Raw genomic sequence first — 20,205 nt, 5'->3', positions numbered from 1 at the left:
GACCAGGAGAGGGGTGCATGCCCTACCAATGCAGGGGCATCGCCATGGCCAGGAAGCGAGCCAGACCTGGACCTCAAGCCAGTTTTATCACGCAGCACGGCGTGAAGGACCTTGTAGGACAGCGCCCGTGATGAGAGGCCCTGCTGCAGCCGTGTGGCGGGTGTGGCTGCTCCTTTGGCCTGTGAGCCCGTGTCCAGGCGTTCCCCTGGCTCTGCCTGCCCTCTGCCACCCCATCCCTATGATTTCAGCTCACAGGGTGGTAACCAGCTTGGACCCACACACACCCAGGCAGCGCCGGCTTCTCTGAGTTGGGGGCCAGGCCAGGGTGATGCGGAGGCTGTGGGCCCTGCCTGAGTGGAGCATCTGTGTGACTCTGAACTTGTTTCAACTCCTCTGAGTCAATTTCCTGAAGAATGGCTATCCAGGACTTACTGGCGAAGATGGACATGTGGGTCAGCTCAGATGGCGCTCCCGGGCTGCGGGACAGCCGTGACAGACGGCGGGCACTGGAGGAGGCGGCCGTGGGGCTCCATGTACCTTCATGGAAAAGGCGGGCTTTCTGGGCTCACATGTGAGAGCCGAGTCCCACAGAAGTGGTCTGAGGAACCCTCGAGCTCCCCTTGGTCTGTTAAAGACAGGTGACTTGCCAGGATCACAGACACCAAGAGTCCCAACCGAGGACACGATCTTTAGTGAAACCAGCACTTTCCCCCTGTGGCCACCTGCTGTAGATCCCGCCTCTGCCACACAGAGCGCTTTGTCCCCGTGGCCTGGCCCTGGCTCCCCGTGATCCCCAGCTGCCCCCATGGGTGAGGGGCACCTCTGAAGCCAAGTCCCAGAGCCGCAAGCCTTTCCTGCCTCAGTCTCCTTTCTCAGAGGGCGGGAGGTTTGGGTGCTAAACACCTAGTCTGAGAGGTGAGTGGAGAAGGGTGGGGAGGCCAGAAGCGCTAGAGGAGAGGCCAGGCACCACAGGTGGTGTCCCTGCACCTTCCTCCTTCAAAAGGCGGCTGCCCTCCTGAGTGGCCAGTCCCGGCCAGCAGGTGGCATCAGCAGCGGGCCCTGCGGTGCTTTTCCTGCACCTGCCCCACTTTCCTCCTGCCTGGGCACCTCAAGGACTTGGAACAGCCCCTGCCTTTGGCCAACTGAGGGGCTGCAGGGGATGTCAGTGTTTATGGCTTTTTTCTCTGGGTAGAGAGGGCACCAACCAGCAGTATTTGAAGATGCTCGTTATTAAAAGAATGCCGCGCTCTCCTGCAACTCATGAGAACTTGCTACCCTCGCCCCGGGGTGTGTGGGCCCGGCGTTGGGTGCTCACCTCCCGGGGCTTCATCTTCCGACCTTGGCAGTCAGGCTGAGTCTGGACCTCACCAGGGAGGACGGCTGGGCGTTGGGTGCTCACCTCCCGGGGCTTCATCTTCCGACCTTGGCAGCCAGGCTGAGTCTGGACCTCACCAGGGAGGACGGCTGCCTTCTCTGAACACACCCTCAGTGGCCATCTCCCCCCCACCACATCCCTGCGCCCAGAGGGTACCTGGCTGTCAGCCATCTGGGTCCACAGGCTGCATTTCCTCCTGGAAAGTGGAGCTCCCTGCTTGACAGTCGCTACAGTCTTTCTGCCTTTTCTCTTAAACAGCTTTTCTAAAGCCCCCAGAGACCCTTAAAAAAAAAAGGAATGCAAATGGAAATTGCGCTGGGAGCTGAGATGAACATTGTTGCGAGTCATGAGATCCTGGCCACTTGGGGACAAACTATTTTTTATTTTGGGTCATATTTCTTCCTTGGCATTTATTACACCTCTGTTAAACACAGCTCATGTGACACAGTGTTACTCATACGCAATCAGAGAAAAAGCTGTAAGTTGAGCCATTAGCAGGGCAGGGCGGCCCATTGTTAATAGCAGCCATTAAGGCTGAGGGAAATCGCTGTCTGACGCCGAGCCAGGCCTGTCTGCGGATGAGACTGGGCCTCCACGCCGCAAGGGGGCTGGGCGGCGGGAGGGAAGGAGAATGGAATGCAGCAGCCCAGACCTCTTGAGGGAAGGCAGGGCGGAAGGCAAGCAGGGCCCTGCCCAGGAAGGGGGCAGAGGCCCTCCTGGCGACGGGGCCAGCCCCGTCTGCTCTTCCTTCCAGGGGAATCACCTGACAGCTCGTATCCAAGATCCGCTGCCAAGTCCATTTTAGCTGCAGATAGGAAACTCAGGGTGCAAAGCCTCCCACCCCAGCATGCAGCTGATCGCAGATTCACTACGCCCAGATTCCTTGCGGCAGCACATTTTCCCAAAGTCTATATATAAAAGAAGACCTGCCAAATCCCAGCCAAGATGCAGCGCCATGACCCGCTCCGAGAAGCCACTCTGAAGCATGCTTGCTTGACGGGGTCGGGTGGATTTGAGGGGGCTTGGTAGAGAGCATGTTTATGGACAGCTCTGCCAGGAGAGGCGCTGGCCCGTTCTACGGATACTGCTAACTCACTAGTGCAGAGAGGGACTGTGGTCACAGGACGGCACGTCCATTTGGAAAACGGACCTGCAGCTTGGAGGATGGTCCCTGGACAGAGCGGCCCCTGCCCTGCCCCGCCCCCACCCCTCTGACACCCCTCTGGAGAGTGTGCTGGAGGGAGTTTGCAGCCCTGTGTACTTTGCAGGTAGAGACAGCAGAACGAGGTTGAAAGGCTAGCTGGATGGCCCCCGGATGACCTCGGGGCAGTGACTGGCACTTGGGCACCCGCCCCATGCACACCTGGCCCAGAGAAGTGGCGGGGGCTGTCAGAAGGAGGGGGCCCTGCTGACTCAGACCCAGAGAGGCATCTCCTACTCAGTGTCTGCTTTCCCAGAACATCAGTCCTGGGCACAGCCCCAAACCTGTTCCTTGCTCCCCAAACCACTGTGCTGTCAGGTCGTCTCATCACAAGGCCATCCCTGCTAGACCCCGGGGCACTTCTGTGGCTTTGTCACGTCAGGAGCAGCTGCACTCAGCCTCTGTCGGTGGCGCCATTCTGAACACGAGAACCACTTGGGGTGCAGTCTGGGGGGAATTTAAAGGCCTCTGTAGGGTCCCCAGCACCAGGAGCTCCTTCAGAAAACACCCTCTTCCCGTCCAGCCCTTGCAGAGCCCACACGCACCTCCCTGTTTCGCGGCCACTCTGCCCTGCTCCTGGCAGACTGCGCCTGGTGGGCTGTGTATCTGGGGTGTGCCGGCACTTGCACTGCGGTCTGGTCAGTTGCCTTCATGTCAGTCTCATGACCCATCAGTTCCTTGAGAGTGCCGGCGTGGGCCTCAGGGTTTGCTGTCCAAGACTGTGGGTGAAGATCACGGCTGTCGGGTTCTATGCTGCGGTTGTAGTGTGTGTCTTTCAGGATGAGATGGTCAGGAATGGGGTGGGACAGGTGGCCTGGGCACTCCCACCTTGCAGGCCCTGCTGGTCTCTCGCTAAGGGGTTATCTCCAAAGGGAATCCACCTGGGCCACTTGCTCTTCCCAGGTGTGCAGGAAAGAGTCGGGGGTTGGAAGGCACTGAGAAGCAGGTGCTGGAGAGAGGGGTTGAGTTGGCTGAGGCACCGAGGTGGTAGGGCACCCGCAGCCCGTTAGTGGGGCAGCTCGATGCCGTGTGAATGCTGGGAGTCTTCGGGAAGCCGGGGGTCTTACTCTTGCATGTTGGGGGAGGCCATTTCCCAACATGTACGTCTACCTGGGTGCTTGGATCTTTAGGAAATCTGAGTGGGAGGAAAGGGCAGGTGGAGAGGCAGATGAGGAATTTAAGGGCGATGGTGATTCTCCAGAGAGAAGCGAGCGGGAGTGGAGTGCTCACGTGGAGGGGAGCTACGTCGGGGTAAGAGGAGTTCTTCGCAAATCAGCCGCCGGCGTCCTCTCGAGGCACAGCCGAGTCTGTTAGGAGCTGCACCCCCCAGACTCAGGCGGCTCCTGACATGGACTGACTCAAAAAAGAAAGTCCTCTTGAGAGGGTGTCATTAGCCCAGCATCTCCAGCGGGGTGAGTGGTTTCCTCGGGGGCTGAGAGGTGCCTTGGGTTGGTCTTGGCACCTTCAGGAAGGACTTCCTCAGCCGATTTGCTCAGCCCAGTCCTGGTACAGTTCCTTCGTGACTTTGGTGGCTCTGGGCCCTGAGCTGCGCCTCCGCAGGCCACAGCCATTGCTGCGTGGGAGGCCGTGACTCGTCCTACACACTCGTCCCAGGGCCCCGGGATGGAGGACCCCACCCTGGGTCAGGATCCTGGGGTTCTTCTATTTCAATGAGTCAGAACCAGGTGTTTCGCTGCAGTGACTTCAAGACTGTCCCACCCGTCCACAGGCTGGAGGAGCAGAGGACACGGGCCTCAGCTGTCGACAGTTTTCTCCCATAACACTCGCTGTTCCCGGGTCCGAGTTGCCACCTCCTGGTGAAATGCCCGTCCCCTCAGGTCCTCACATGCTGCCAGCCACCCGGGGCCCAGAGGAGCGTACAGTGCCCTCTGCCAGCGCCAACCAGGCCTTGATCACACGTCACGCTGTGATTCCAGCCTGCTGATCCTCCTCTGTGGTAGGAAGAGAGGCCTCTTCTCTCAGATAAGCTGATCCCTGTCTGGTGTGCCTCATGCCTGGCAAGGGCTGTTTACGTGTGAAACCATGGCTGGCCGGGGTCCCTGCCTCCCACCCGAGGAAGCTTGCTCAGGGTGTCGGCTCCACCTCCGACCTGGGAGGGGAAGGAGGGCAGTGGCCATTCAGCTGCGTCTCTCTCAACCTCAGTGCTGGTGGCCACATGTCCACTGCTCTTCTCTGTTAATGCGAAGAACAAATAAGAGATTCAGAGCCTGAGACTCTGTCCCCAGGACCCCTTCCAAAGACCACTGCCCAGACGCTCCACATTCTGAGAAGGTCTCTAGGGTGGTCTGAACCGTGGGCTGCCTTCAGGGCTTTGGTGGGTGTGTGACGAACCAGCAGACGGCAGAGTGCCGGCCACAGGGAGGGGGGGCCGCAGCCACCAAGAGTGCGTCGCACACTCAGGAGTCTCTTCAATGGCACAGGGGCCTAAAAGCAGATGAGGAATTTCAGGGCATGGTGACTTCATCATCAGCTGGCCTCTCCCTGCCAGCTGCCCCTGGCACAGGGTGCCCCTGGTGACTGGCCTCTGTACAGCCCCGTGCCTGGTGGGGAGGTGCACCTTCTGCATGTCTGGGGGTTGAGGGGCTGTGTGTGTCCGGGGACTGCCCTGTGGCTCTCCTGCTCCCAGACACAGAGCAAGGTCTGTTCCGTGGTGGCTCTCAAGTGCCTAGATCCTGCACATGCCGCCATGTTTTCTGGGAGGACACAGGAGCTGGGCGACAGCGGGTGGGCAGTAGGACCTCCCTGGTCCTCGTCGGCCTGGTGGGTGTTTGTGGGGTCTGCTCGTGCCTGTGAACAGGTGGCCGCCTTCCCTGGAGTGGGGAAGTGGGTGACCTGAGAGGGCATTGTGGTCGCAGTCTGAGTCACCTCCCCCTCCTGCGGTGCCCTGGGGTGGGCCGTGGCCCCCTCTTCCTTGTGAAGCCAGTGTGTCTTTAGGGCAGGAATCGTACCTGTTTTATTTCCGTGTCCTCGCCACCTGCCTGACACCCAGCGAGCGCTCGAGGAATGTGTGTTTTTAATTTAATGACTGAATACACGGGTTCGTAGTTCAGTGGGGAGGGGGCCCAGCAGAGTGACGCGGGGCGAACCCCGGCCTGTTTTCCAGCACGATGGGCTCCCGCTCTGCTCCTCCCGCCTCTCTGAGGCCAGCATTGTGTCCCCAGGGCCTGCTGCTCCTCAGGTGCTGCTCGGCATGGTCCGCAGAGGCTGGAGGAAGCCTCCCTGAGACAGGGTGTCGGGAGGGCACGGTGGCCTGGGGAGCAGGAGGAAGGGACCTGGGTGCACACGCTGCCTCTGCATCCGTGGAGTCGTGAGGCTTGTTTCTCCCTCCCCACTTCCCATTCCTGCCCCCCCACGTGCTCAGCCTCACAGGACAGCGGTGCCCACCACAGCACCCACAGAGGAGGGGAGAATTAAGACAGCCCCGTTTCCTGCTCATAGTTCCTTAGACCCCTGTCCTGGAGGGTGGGGACGACCCCATCCCCACGTGGGCTGCCTCGGAGTTCCGAGACCGGCAGCCTTGCTGCTTGCTCAGGTGGAATGGAGCCTCCCCCAACTCGGCCCTGGTCCTCTAGAGGAGGAAGGGCTCAGAAGCACAGGCCCAGGGCTTTGCCGAACCCTGTGTTAGTAGCTCACCTTCTGAGGTTCGTGTTCCTCCACCACTGGAGAGGACTTTGAGGGTGAGATCAGGCTGAGGTGACGTCATGACCTTCCCAGTGTCCCTGGGGAGAGAGACGCACGCCGTGCTCACGGCCCTCTTACCTGCACAGGAGTTTTCTTTGTTGGAGGACCATGCTGTGCCCTTCCTCTGTTCCTTCTGGGACCTCAGGTGTCCTATGGCATTCAGAGGCAGAGAGGGCCATGTATCCCTGGCTTGCAGACTGCACCTGGAGGCCCACCTCTGGGCCACGTCAAGCTCTGTGCCAGGTCTGCCCAGCCCAGTGCTGCCCATTTCACCTAGCAACAGCTCAGCAACTCTGGCTCCCCCCAAGTCTCCTGCCACCGAGTGAAGCCACATTCAGCTTTAAAAAAGCATGAGTCCAACCATAATTTTTGATGCTGTGGAGTGCAAGCAATTGTGAGACTTTTTGGTTCACTTTGGGGCACAACAGGTCGAGGGCAATGAAGCTGGAAAGCCACATAATTCCCTCATGGTTCTCTCTGGCTCAGCGGGCTGGACGGCAGAGAAACTAGGAGAAACGGCCGCATAGCCGTCTGCAGCAGCCCCTGCCCTGGGAAGGCTTCCAGCTGCCCTGAAGGCCAGCCATCTCTCCAGCACCTCACCAGGACTGGAAGCAGCGAGGGAGCCCAGCCCAAGTCAGCTGCAGACCTCCCCGTTCCTGTGCCATTCGGACTCCACTGGGCCTCCGTTTCCCCAGCTGAATAAAGGGCTTAGTGACGCAGCAGGACGTTTACGTGAAGAGGAAACAGTGAGCTGGGTTCCAACAGTTCCTTTGTGAAGTTCAATTCCCACACAAGAAGATGCCTGGCTGCTTCCCCTGTCCAAGGCCCACGTAGCCATTCTTCATCTGGGCACTAACTCCTCCCCAGGAGGGAAGCCTGCTGACTCCTGCTGGGTCTCCCAACTGGCCCTGGCTGAGGGTAGACAGTGCATTTGTTGTGAATCTCTGACCACCACACCCACCTGGTTCCTGGCGGAATGGGCTGTGGGTGAAATTGTGCAAGCTAAGAAAATTCTAACTGAGCTGTGAGAGTATCCCTGGACACAGGTGGATGTGACCTGCTGCAGAATCAAGCAGGGTGCTTCTGGAGAGCAGGCAGTGCGGGAGACGAGCAAACGTGGCTTCAGCACTTCTGTAGGGTTTACCCCAGAAACCATGAGTCCCGCGCAGGCTTCTGCTGACATGGGGGCACAGTTACAGCTGGCTCGGGGCTGCTGTGGTTGGATCTGGTGCCTCCCCCAAGGTTGCATCCCTAGCAGCAGAGTTCAGAGGTGTGCCTTAGGGAGGTCAGACCATGAGCACCCTGACCTCACAGTGGGTCAACCCACCGTGTCCTCTCAGCGAGTGGAGGAGGGAGAGGCCTTGCTCTGGAAGCCCACTCCCTCTGCTGCAGGCCACCAGGAGCCGGGGCCTCTGCTCTACCAAACATTCCTGGCCACCATGTCCTGCCTCTCGATGGGCCAGAAGCCCACAGCCAAGTGGCCACTGACCAAAACCTCTGAAACCCAGAGCCAAAAGAAGTCTTCCCTCCTTTAAGTTGACTTTCTCAGCTGTTCTGTCACAGGCTGACCACGCCAGGGCTCCCCCCAAATCCAGAGAGAAATGTCATCACAGAGGGCCTGCAAGGCCAGCTGGCCCCGGCTGGAGGAGCAGCCATGGTGTGGGCTGGAGAGACGTCGGCTCTCGGCAAACGGGAAGACAAGGTGCTTCGCTGGGACACACAGCAGGATGTTGACAAGAGGCCCAAGCTCAGGGAGCCCGTCTTCACAGGAGAACCGGGCCGGCTCCTCATCACTCTCCCTGTGGGCCACTCCTGTGCTGGACAGCACCTTGTGCTGGGCACTGTCTGTGTCCACGGACAGCACCTTGTGCTGGGCACTGTCTGTGTCCACGGTGGCGGTGCCTCTGTGTAAGGGTTCTGGTCAGTCTCCATTTCCCATGCACAGAAGGAAGGAATGGGCCAGAGGAAAGTCCTTTCTCCCCGAGTTCCTCCTTCACAGGGAGGCAGACAGCAAGCCCTTCTGCAAACCAGAGCCTAATGGCTCCATCTGCTCCCGCGCCGCTCTCCTCACTGCCTGCCCGGGAGTTTGCTGCAGACGCTAAGCACCACATTATTTCCCATAAGTCGCAGTCATTTACTCGAAATCTACTTCTTTAACATGTCCCCTTGGAAACTGGAATCAGCTGGAGAAGCCCTGCCCAGGGTGGAAGGAAGGCCGGCCCAGGGTGGAAGGAAGGCCGGCCCAGGGTGGAAGGAAGCCCTGCCCAGGGTGGAAGGAAGGCTGGCCCAGGGTGGAAGGAAGGCCGGCCCAGGGTGGAAGGAAGGCCGGCGCCCGTGCTCAAGCTGAAGAGAGTCAAGCCGTTGGCTGTCCCGCATTCAACCTCGGGGCTCTGCCGGAGGAGAGGCGAAGGCCCCGCAGAGGACAGTACTGAGGGCAAAGCCACCCCTTAGGTCTCTGTCCCCAGGAAAAGGCACAGGTGCCTTGATGGGAGAGACAGGAAACAATGGCCGTGTGGACGCAGCCTCAAAGCCAAGATGCCGCTCATCTCCTCAGACATGAGGTCAGCAGCTTCCTGGGTCCTCATGAGACATTCGCTCTTTGGTGCAGACTAGGCCAGTGGCGGGGGACGGCTCATGCCTCAGCCGTGCTCAGCACTCCCAGCCAGGTGTCCCACTTAGAGCCTCTCCTCCAGGCCCCCCGCCCGCCTGCCAGAGGCTGAGGGCTTCCGGAGCCCACAGGGAAGTCCCAGGAAGCAACAAAGCTCCTGTCGGTCCTGCAGCCTGTCTCCTGCGCATGCTGGGCTGCTCCTCTGCGGATGGCGCCAGGCGCTCCTCAGTGCCAGGCCTGGGCTTGGGAAGTTGGTAATGAGCAGTGATGGATCACGCACAGCTCCCTGAAGGGCCCCGCTGACCTCACATGCATTTGCAAGATGACTGTCTGGGGTCACAGGTGTAGTTTGTGGTCATGGAAAAGGAAAAGCTAATTGGCATGGGCTTTGAAATGGACCTGGGGCACCCATAAATAGACCCCATGTCCTGCAGCGGGGGACGTGCTCAGCACAGTGCAGAGGTGGCCTCTGCCCTCAGGAGGGCTGCCCTGGCTCTCCCTGTCTGTGCTCCTGACAGCTCAGCAGGCTGCAGGGCACATCCTTGTTCCACTGTAGGGTGGGGAGCTTCCCAGTGTCAGCGACATAAGGTGGGCTCGTGGCAGGCCCTCGGCCCAGAGGTCTGCCTCCAGGCTTGCAGCCCAGCAGGCCTTACTTTCCCTGGAAGAGCAGAACCTTGCCTCCTTCCCTCTTAGCAGACTGTGGCCACCCCAGTGCTCCTGGCCCAGGCCACGGCCTCCAGGCCACTCCCTACCCTGGCCAGGTGGCATCTCCGTCACCTATCCCCCCCCCCCCAGATTCCCGAAACTTCTCCTCCTATGCTCATCACCCTGTGGTCCCCAAGAGAGGCCTCCCCAAGGACAGAGCCTCTTGCTGTCTGGTCTAACCCTCTTCCTGCCAAGAGAACTTCTCCCATGTGGCTACTCAGGCTTTTCTGAAACTTGCCTCTGGGTATTAAATCTGCTTCTTACCCATTTCCTTTATCAGCCTCTAACCAACGCAGAATCATTCTCCCTTCTGAATTTCTTTTTTAAACATTTTGTGTTAGCTGCTGAAAGCAGAGAAAGCAAGAAAATCTCCGAAACCCTTAAACAAAGCAGAAGCTTATGTTTTTGTTTCTGTTTTGCAGCCCGGAGGTGAGCATGCAGGCTGGCCTGAGGGTGTGGAATTTCCACTGGGCATCCCTCCTGTGCTGCCAGGCCCAGGTCGCAGAGGGGCACCTGCTTCCTCATACAGTATTAGTGGAGCTAGCACATACAGGCAGGATGCCCTCACTGTCACTGTGGTGGCTGTGTGGTAAAGGGAGTCCTGGGGTCACTCGGCCCTTTCTCCTTGTCTCCTTCAAGGAACACCTGCTGTGCTCTCTCCTCCACCCCACCCTGCACCCTTCTTCCAGGCCCTCACGGTTCCAGTGCAGAGGGAAGCCGGGCTCGGCCGAGGCTGGGGTGGCAGTGGGTTGAGCACTGCACCTGTCTCCTGACCCCGCCCTCACCTGGCAGAGATCCTATCTCCCTGGGAAGGAGACTCCGCAGGGAGCAGGGTGCCAGCAGCCTGGGTCCTCCAGGTGGGCTGGAAGTTGTCATGGATTGCATGGACTGAGTAGGACCGAATCATGAATTCTCCAAGGTCAGTAGCTCCATTGTAGGAGGAACTTTGTGCAAAATTCATCCTTTTTGAGAAACTTCGAGAGATTTCTCTATGAACAAAATGATCTTTATTTCCAACTGTGTTCTGATGGAATTGTTTGGGAAGTTAGAAAACAAATATTTCTGCTACTATTTAGTTTTAAAATATGGGCAAGAAAATTCCACTTGTCACCAGGAGCAGGAAAGAGATCTGTCGTCTAGAGACGGTGGCCATGCCAACGTGGGAAGACCACGCGTGACGCAGGCGGAGCAGCTGCCCAGGGCAGCGTTTCCAGTGTGTGCTTCTCTGCACCTCAGCAGAGGCATGGCTGAGCCCTGAGCCACCCGAAGTTTAACATGGGCAAACCTCCTCCCACCTTGGGTGAGAACGCGTCCCAGCCTCTTCTGGTTAGGATTGTCTTCTGGTTAGGATTGTCCCGTTGTGGGAGAGGGCTTGACAGCAGCCCACGTGAGCCAGGTCGGAGGAGCACTGAGCTTCCTGCTCTGTACTGAAGGGACAGCGCAGTCTGCACTGTGTGGGGAGCAGGGTGCCCTGGACGGAGCACAGAGAGGGAAGGGGCAGGGGGAGGGAGACGTGCTGGACGGCCGTCCACTGCAGAGCACCCGTTGACGTCTTGGCCTGCCCTGGTTCCGTCCGAGCACCTCTGGAAGCACAGGAGGGGCGTGCAGTGTGCACGTGTGTGTGTTGTTGTCTCGTGACCCTCAGAAACCAAGCGTTAACCCTGAATGTGTCCTGCTTCTTCCCTCTTTCCAAGGGGACTCTTATCAATGAGTTCCGATTTAAGCAACAGCTGGAAACCTCCAGTTACCAATCACTGACCTGCTTTTGCAAAAGAAACCTCATTTAATCCCCAATAAGAATCATGGCATGGCTGACTCTCTGTCACCTCGTCGGTGATGAGGAAATGGCTTGAAGGAGCCTAGGCCTGGTGGCAGGCATCTCCCCTTGGCTGTGCCGGGTGCTCTCTGTGCCATGCCGCGAGCTGAGGAGGGGAGCCCACTGAGCGCACTTGCGCTTTGCTGGGTAAAGGGCTCTGGGACGCTCTTGCACAGACCAGGCGACGGGCTGGGTGCCCCACCGAGGCTCCATGCTGCAGGACATTTTTACGTCAGGCAGGAGAGGACCGAGGAGCTTCTCTTCCTGTGGTGGCCTCCTCTGGGAGAGACGCTTGCTTTCCTCTTCAGGAATGCACAGCAAGCCGCCTACCACTAGCTCCCTGGCTCCCAGGCGGTTTAGCATGTCTCCAAGTAGGGGACTTGTCCTGCCTCACAGTCACCGTGGGCCGCCTCCTGCACAGGCCCCCTCAGAGCATGCCCACCTGGGGGCACAGCGGCGCCAGCCACGCCCTCCCTCCACCTTCTTTAGGAAAAGGCATCTCCCAAGCAGCAAGCAAGCTTCAGCTGTGAGGACCAAGGCCTGTGCCCGGGCAGTGGCCTCCGTCTAGAAACGGGGGTTGCCTTTTAGCTGCCAGCTGGCCAGAGGCTTGGTGTGCCGAGCAGGGAACTGTGAGTGGACCCGTGCCCGAGTGTCCCCTGAGAAGCAGAGGTCCATGTGGCCAGGACCACAGACCCAGCCCAGATAGTGGGGCGGCCAGGTCAGTGTCTCCTCTAGAGGAAACCCAGACATGGGCAGCCCCGTCCCAAGTGTGCAGCCTACTTCGTCCTCACCCCTGCATACACCCTCACAGAGCTCTGCACACCACGGCCAGTCGTGGCCCAGAGTCCAGGAGCAGCCCTGCAGGGCCTCAGGCCCCCGAGCAGATATGATTTGCTATCCCTGCAAGAGAGACACTTGGAAAGACCAGCCTTCTGTCTTCAAACCAGACCCCCAGGGCAGTGACACTGGAGACCTTCACCCCACACCGTCCCACTCCATGTGTCTGAGAGTTCAGGGGACAGAGGCAGCTCCGGGCATCCAGGGGGCTCCAGCGTTTGAAGGTTTGGCGCTGGGTGGCTCCTCTGGGGGGGCTTCTGCAGGCCCACAAGGACACTGCAGCAGCTGGGGGCTGGGCAGGGCTGGCAGCTGACCCCCAGGCTCATCAGGAGTGCTGGCTGGCAGCTGGGACCCTGAATGGCTGCTCAGTTTTACCATCCATGTCACCGGAGCGTCCATGGTCACTACCCCGGGCCCCCAGGCACTAAGGAATGGAAGACTCACATCCATCAGCATCCTTCTCCGCTGGAGGCTTCCAGTTTGCAAACATGGCCATGCTGTGGGCAGCGAAGGTACCTGGGGGAAGGAGAGGAGGGCGCACCCTCAGGGTCTCCCACGGGTGACCACCACCTCTAGCCCCTCCCAGGCTTCCGTCGGCTGCTGCAAGTGAAGTGGAACTGGAGGAGGCCCCAGCATGGCTCCTGCCCTGCAGTCGCCCTGGCCAGGCCCTGAGCAGCTCCCTGCCTCAGACCAAGTGTTCCTCAGAAGGTGCCTGTGGAGGCACCGCCTGCCCCAAGGGCCTTGCAGCCAGGCCTTCTCTGGGCCTCACAGCAGCCTTCACAGGCCTGCCTTCCCCAGGACCAGAGCCCTGTCCCTGGTAACAGTGGCTGGTGGGCCCCGCCAGGCTGAGCTGGGGACGCAGGCCTTGGGCCATCGTACTTCTGCTGGTTTACAACTGGCAGGTTTCTGAAGGCAGGTTTGATGGGTTTGAAGTGGGTGTGGAAGAGGTGGCAGAGAGTAAGCAGGCTGCTCAGCTTCAGGGGAGCTGGAGTGGGGGTCAGGGGCAGGTACAGGCTCTCAGCTCCCGACCAAGGGCAGGTGGAGACCTGGGAACACCCCCATGCTTGCCGGTCACTCCTGGGGAGGCCCACAGCACACGCTCAGTGCCAGACTCCAACAGATGCCCTCAGGAGCTCAGCCTTGCTGGCCAGATGCAGGTGTGACGGTATCCCGAGGTGCCCTGCGGCCATGGTGTGGACAGTGTGCTGGTGGCTCAGGAGCCGGGGACCTCATATCCAGAGGTTCTCATGTGGGAAGGTTTCTTGCAGAAAGAGGTTGAAGTGAGATTTAAAAGGGGATGAGATAAAAACTTTTTGTGTTTTTTTCCTGGAAATGTGGACTGAGGCCAGGGTGCTCAGCCACTGAGCTAAAATTAAGTGAATAAATAAGTAAACAAACAAATAAAATAGGTAACAAGCAGGTTGGGACTGTGAGGAGCACATCTATGGGCAGGAGGGAAGAGCACATCCTGCCCCGGGCTCAGGGCTCTGCCCATCCAAAGAAGGACCGGGAGGTTGTGGGAGAGGACCCAGATCTGCAGGAGTTAAGGAAATCAAGGCGTCAGTGTAGGGAAGTCCTCTCACCCTCCTGTCTGGCTGATGCCCTCTTGCCACACACTGACCACGCTCGGGCATCAGGAGATGAGGACTGTGTACGTGTGCTCCTGGGCCCCGTGGTCACCTGGGTGTCAGGAAGTCACCTGGCCTCACCTTCTGCTGTGTGTGTGTGTGTGAGTGTATGTGTGTGTGTGTACAGGTGCTCCTGGGCCCCGTGGTCACCTGGGTGTCAGGAAGTCACCTGGCCTCACCTTCTGCTGTGTGTGTGTGTGTGAGTGTGTGTGTGTGTGAGTGTGTGTGTGTGTGTGTATACGGGTGCTCCTGGGCCCTGTGGTCATCTGGATGTCGGGAAGTCACCTGGCCTCACCTTCTGCTGTGTGTGTGTGTGTGTGTGTGTGTGTGTGTACAGGTGCTCCTGGGCCTCATGGTCACCTGGGTGTCAGGAAGTCACCTGGCCTCACCTTCTGCTGTGTGTGTGAGTGTGTGTGTGTGAGTGTGTACAGGTGCTCCTGGGCCTCATGGTCACCTGGGTGTCAGGAAGTCACCTGGCCTCACCTTCTGCTGTGTGTGTGAGTGTGAGTGTGTGTGTGTGTGTGTGTGTGTGTGTGTGTATACGGGTGCTCCTGGGCCCTGTGGTCATCTGGATGTCGGGAAGTCACCTGGCCTCACCTTCTGCTGTGTGTGTGTGTGTGTGTGTGTGTGTGTGTGTGTGTGTACGTGAGCACAGGTGCTCCTGGGCCTCATGGTCACCTGGGTGTCGGGAAGTCACCTGGCCTCACCTCTGCTGCGTGCCCTGGGAGCATGGCTGCACAGGAACTGAGGCCCCTGACAGGCAAGCAGTTTGCCGTGCTTCAAAATTGCAAGGGCAGTCAGCTTCTGTCCCATGCTGCCTTCAAAGTCCTGCCAGACGGGGAGGTGGCAGAGGACTTGGGCTGAGCCCCGGAGCTGCATTCCCCGCGGGCCTCCTGGTATTTGTGCGAAGGCCCACCCTGCCTGGGATGTGCCTTCGAATCACAGAGAAGGGCCTGCCCTCAGCACACAGCCCCTTCCCAACCACCTGTCTGCCTCGATCCTCTCTGCTCTGGATCTCCGAGTTACCGTCCCAATCTGAAAACCTGGGCTCTGCCTCCTGCCTACCTGCTCCTCCTGTGGAGGTTTGACTGAGCAGGGCCATTTGCCCCAGCCCTGGACCCCGGAGGCTGTGGGACCCTCCAGGCCAGCTGGTCCTTGGTGGGGAGAGAGTGCCCTCTCGTGGGCACTGGCTGGAGCTGCTCCAGGCCGCGGCTCAGCCCAGGACAAAACAAGCCTCCCTGGGCCTCCACCAGGCCCAGCCCTGAGTGTGCCTTGGAGTCTGGCTGGCCTTTCTCCTGTGTGGAGGGAAGGAGGAGCCGCAGGAGACCCAGGGGAGTGGCTCCCCAGTGCGGTGGCAGCCTGCTCTTCCAGGGTTTACCTAAGGACAGCCCCATATGACCCGTGTCTGGACGGGCTTGGGACAATTTCTGCACTTACCTGTCTTGACTCCTCTCAGGTGAGGGGTAGATTCATGGGAGGGAAATGCCTTCCTGGAGGCCTCTTACTGAACGGGCCAGCGATCTCAGTAGCAACCTGCAGCCCACGGGTCCCCTGGAGCCGGGCGTTTCCTGGGTGGTGGCTGGTGCAGGCCTGCTGGCCGTGAAAACCATATGCAAGGTATAAACAGGGATGGGCCCTTTAAAACGTGCTTCAGTGGAAGCAGTAGGTCTGAGGAGGGCGGGTGCGGGCGCCCATCAGGGAGGCAGGGACCTGATCATATGTGATGGTTGCTGGATTAGGTAACAGCTCCGCTGGCTGAAATTGGATCTCAGAGGATGAGCGTTAACATCTCTGGTGTCCTGGCGAAAGGTTCATTTGAGTCTTGCATGGTACCGCCGAGATAAAAAGGAGCTTTTAAATAATCATTTTGTCTCCCACTCGCCAGAGTGCTGGCTTCAAGCAATAAATAGGTAGCATCAGTTCTGCTTAGACACACCACCCTTCCACTTATTTATTTAATGTTGGTGGGACTTTACTTTAACCGACTGGCTGAGCAGTTTCCGTGTCAGTGAATCCAGCACCTGTTTTCACAGTGGTGCGCTGGTGTCCCCTGGCTCTGGGTTGGACCACAAGCATGCCATCGTCCCTGTTGGGCCCTCCTTGCCCCGTGCCCCAGAAACATGCAGCCAGTCCACCAGAACCAGACCCTCCCGTGGATGGAGTGGAAGGTGAAAGTCTTGCCCGGAGCTGTCCTTGCTCACACTGGCTCCTGCACACGTTCTGACGTTTTCCGTTTTCACGATTTGAGGGTGATTAAACAGGGCAATCGGAGAAACTTGGAGAGGACTTCTGGGTTTTCTGCTTGTTACCTTTCCTTTTTTTTCTAATTTTCTAATCTCTAGTGAAACAATTACATTAGTTTACTAATAACTCAGAGCCTATCTTTCTTTTTTTTTCAATTTTGGGATGACTCATAAACATCTTTGTAATGAAATTAACATTCACCAATAAAGACCCATGAACCCCACAAGTGGATATCCTCACCCCGGACAGTCTCCTGGACCCTGGGGGTGGGAGGGCAGAGCTGCAGGGCTCTGGTGGCAGGTGCCTTGGGTAGCTGGATCCCTCTTGGCACCATGAGGTTCCCGTCACAGGAAGGCCACACAGACACTCTGCACAGGAGACCGTGGTGGTGGTGACGAGCTCCTCGGGCGACTTGGGAGACCTGAGTACATCAGCTCAAGAGACAGAATCCATGGCTGCCTCTTTATTCCCGATGATCAGCCCGACGGGCAGCTTCTCATGGTCTCTGAGCCTACCAAGGAAGGCTTCACTGAAAGACAGCTGTGGGGCCTGCTCACCTGTGCCGTGACGTCGCCGCACTCTGGTTCACACGCGGCAGAACGCGAGGCCGGGACTCAGCAGGGGTTTTCCTTCCTCTCTCTCCCACCTCCCGCCCTCCTTCCTCCACCCTCCCTCCGGCCCTTTCTTAGTCCATCAAGGGCACAGTGTCCCTGCACTTTCCTTCTCTGTGCTCCTCATGGCCACGGCTGGTCCACACGGTGTGGTCCACACGTGGCTGGTCCACACGGCCACCTCTGGTCCATGACAGCCCTGCTGTAGCTTTTCTTTGGAACAGGATGTGGGATTTCTTTCTAAACTGCTTTCAGCGGTGGTGCCTGTCGTGGTCCTTGGAAGCCAAGCGTGTGGGCACAGCCGATAGTGATGCTGGAGTTGCCGGAGACGGAAGGCCCTGGACCTCTAGGTGTCCCCAGTCACAGCTTGGCAGGGCCACCTGGCTCGGTTCTGCAGGCAGCTGGCATGGGCCCATCCCCCTGGGGCTCACCAAGGCACCTGCTCTGAAGCAGCCCTTGACTCTCACGGCCCAGGAGCTGTGTATCCACCAGGGACTTAGACCCTCCACCTGCAGCCCTGAACACGATTAAATGCTGGCCCCCTTCCCCTCAGCCCACAAGTACCCCTCTCCCTTGCTACCCCCCCTCAAAAATCCTCCTCCAGTTTTCAAAATTGAAAGTCCCCTTCATGCACCTCTCAGCAAAGGCTTGGCTGCCGACTCTAGCCCTGGTGAGATGAGCGCTTCCTTATATGGCAGGTTGGATGCAGCAGTGAGGAAAGGCTGGGCCCAAGTTACCCCTCACCCCGCGTCTGTGGTGTCTGTAGAGATGGCCGTCCACTGTGTAGGAACCGTGCCTTCCCGAACCCCTTGACAGGTCTGGTTAAGGGGCCTCGCCCTTGTTTCCCCACAGGACAGAGCCGCGTGGCCTAGAGCGCAGGGAGCCCCGCGGCGGGGGTGGGGGTGGGGGTGGGGTGGGGGAAGTCCTGCCCCAGGACCTGAGATCTCCTCCATTCCCTCCACCTATCTAGCTCAGGCAGTGTTGGAAATGAAAATCTCCTTTAATCAAATGTCACAAAGAAAGTTGAGTGAAGCCGCAAGCTCACGGAAATCTAAAATTAGAAATCAAGAAGGAAACGCTTCTCCTTCCATTGAAATTTGGTAGTTGGAAAATGAAAGCAGAAAATATATTCTATTGAAATTGACTTACGTCATTCTGGATTTTTTATTGTGGTAAAACGTACATAGTAGGAGCTTCACTGTTTGGGGTCTTTTTGAGGGTGCAGATCAGTGGTGTTACGTATTTCACCGTACAGTGGTCACCAGGGTGCACTGAGACCCTTCCACCACCCGAAAGCTAAGCTCTGCTTGGTGCACCCACCTGCCACCCCTGGCCTCCCACCGTCTCTCTGAGGCTGGCCACGCTAGAGACCGGGTGTGGGTGGAGTGTGATGTGCTTTGAGCAGCGCCACCTCCCCAGGTTTCTCCCACTGCTCCTTGGGTGGGCCCTGCACCACGCTGGCTGAAATTCTCCCCAGAGCCTTCTGCTCACCTGCCCGTCTCTCTTTCTCCTAGTGTTGAGCATCCGGGGAGCCCAGGAGGAGGAGCCCACGGACCCTCAGCTGATGCGCCTGGACAACATGCTGCTGGCCGAGGGGGTGGCCGGGCCTGAGAAGGGCGGTGGATCTGCGGCGGCTGCGGCAGCAGCCGCAGCCTCTGGAGGGGCGGGCTCAGACAACTCGGTGGAACACTCCGACTACAGGGCCAAGCTGTCGCAGATCAGGCAGATCTACCACACGGAGCTGGAGAAGTATGAGCAGGTAAGCAGGCCTGGGCTCGGCACGGCCTGCGGTGCAGGGCTGCCCTTGGGGCTCGAAAACCCTTTGGCCAGCCTGGCTCCCACAGGCACTGTGCCCAGCACTTCCTTGCTGGCCAGAAAGCCCAGTCGAACTGGAGGCCACCAAGCCCCTAGGCTCAACCATGGAAGAGCAGGCGTTCAATGAGATGCAGGCATAAAGCATGGGAAGTTGTGAGCGGTGGTCTCAGGACACCTCGGCGTCCGTGTGAGGAACACCCAACACTGGCACTCCGTGGGCGCGGCCAGGTGGAGTGGCTCACACCTGGTTGGGGCATGTCAGTCCCTTGATTGTCCCTTATTTAGGACGACTGCTCTTTTGATGTTGGTAGACTCCTGTGTGAAAGGACATCAAAACTTGTTCTTACAGGCCCTTCGTGTTCTCCTCTTTACATGACACATGGCCTGCAACAGGGCTCACGCCTTCCTCCGAGAAAGAGTGGGGTGCCCCAGCAGACCCCAGAGCCTGACCCCTGGAGAGCAGGCCTGGCAGGTGGCCTGCACGCTGCTCAGAAAGCTGCAGGTGCACATTGGCCTTCCCACAGGTGAAAGACATTTACTGTCCCACAGGTGAAGGACATTAGCCGTCCCACAGGTGAAGGACATTTACCGTCCCACAGGTGAAGGACATTAGCCGTCCCACAGGTGAAGGACATTAGCCGTCCCACAGGTGAAGGACATTTACCGTCCCACAGGTGATGGACATTAGCTGTCCCACAGGTGAAGGACATTAGCCGTCCCACAGGTGAAGGACATTAGCCGTCCCACAGGTGAAGGACATTTACTGTCCCACAGGTGAAGGACATTAGCCGTCCCACAGGTGAAGGACATTAGCCGTCCCACAGGTGAAGGACATTTACAGTCCCACAGGTGAAGGACTTTAGCCGTCCCACAGGTGAAGGACATTAGCCGTCCCACAGGTGAAGGACATTTACCGTCCCACAGGTGAAGGACATTAGCCGTCCCACAGGTGAAGGACATTAGCCGTCCCACAGGTGAAGGACATTTACCGTCCCACAGGTGATGGACATTAGCTGTCCCACAGGTGAAGGACATTAGCCGTCCCACAGGTGAAGGACATTAGCCGTCCCACAGGTGAAGGACATTTACTGTCCCACAGGTGAAGGACATTAGCCGTCCCACAGGTGAAGGACATTAGCCGTCCCACAGGTGAAGGACATTTACAGTCCCACAGGTGAAGGACTTTAGCCGTCCCACAGGTGAAGGACATTAGCCGTCCCACAGGTGAAGGACATTTGCCGTCCCACAGGTGAAGGACATTAGCCGTCCCACAGGTGAAGGACATTTACTGTCCCACAGGTGAAGGACATTTACTGTCCCACAGGTGAAGGACATTAGCCGTCCCACAAGTGAAGGACATTAGCCGTCCCACAGGTGAAGGACATTAGCCGTCCCACAGGTGAAGGACATTTACTGTCCCACAGGTGAAGGACATTTACTGTCCCACAGGTGAAGGACATTAGCCGTCCCACAGGTGAAGGACATTTACCGTCCCACAGGTGAAGGACATTTACTGTCCCACAGGTGAAGGACATTAGCCGTCCCACAGGTGAAGGACATTTACTGTCCCACAGGTGAAGGACATTTACTGTCCCACAGGTGAAGGACATTAGCCGTCCCACAGGTGAAGGACATTTACTGTCCCACAGGTGAAGGACATTAG

General features: G+C 58.4%; 1 protein-coding gene across 4 annotated transcripts in view; it reads left to right on the top strand.

Annotated features, from left to right (window-relative positions):
* PBX1 (PBX homeobox 1) overlaps positions 1-20,205 on the top strand; it is a 244,509-nt gene that overhangs the window by 174,929 nt on the left and 49,375 nt on the right. For all 4 annotated transcript variants that reach the window (XM_081297027.1, XM_081297029.1, XM_081297026.1 and 1 more), the window contains one exon: positions 18,242-18,486. In XM_081297027.1, the coding sequence (XP_081153153.1) occupies positions 18,242-18,486 (245 nt within the window). The remainder of the gene's footprint in view (positions 1-18,241; positions 18,487-20,205) is intronic.

The sequence above is a fragment of the Spermophilus citellus genome, assembly GCF_964194105.1.
Source record: "Spermophilus citellus genome assembly, chromosome: 6".
Taxonomy (NCBI): Eukaryota; Metazoa; Chordata; class Mammalia; order Rodentia; family Sciuridae; genus Spermophilus; species Spermophilus citellus.
This window is presented reverse-complemented; position numbering and strand designations above follow the sequence as displayed.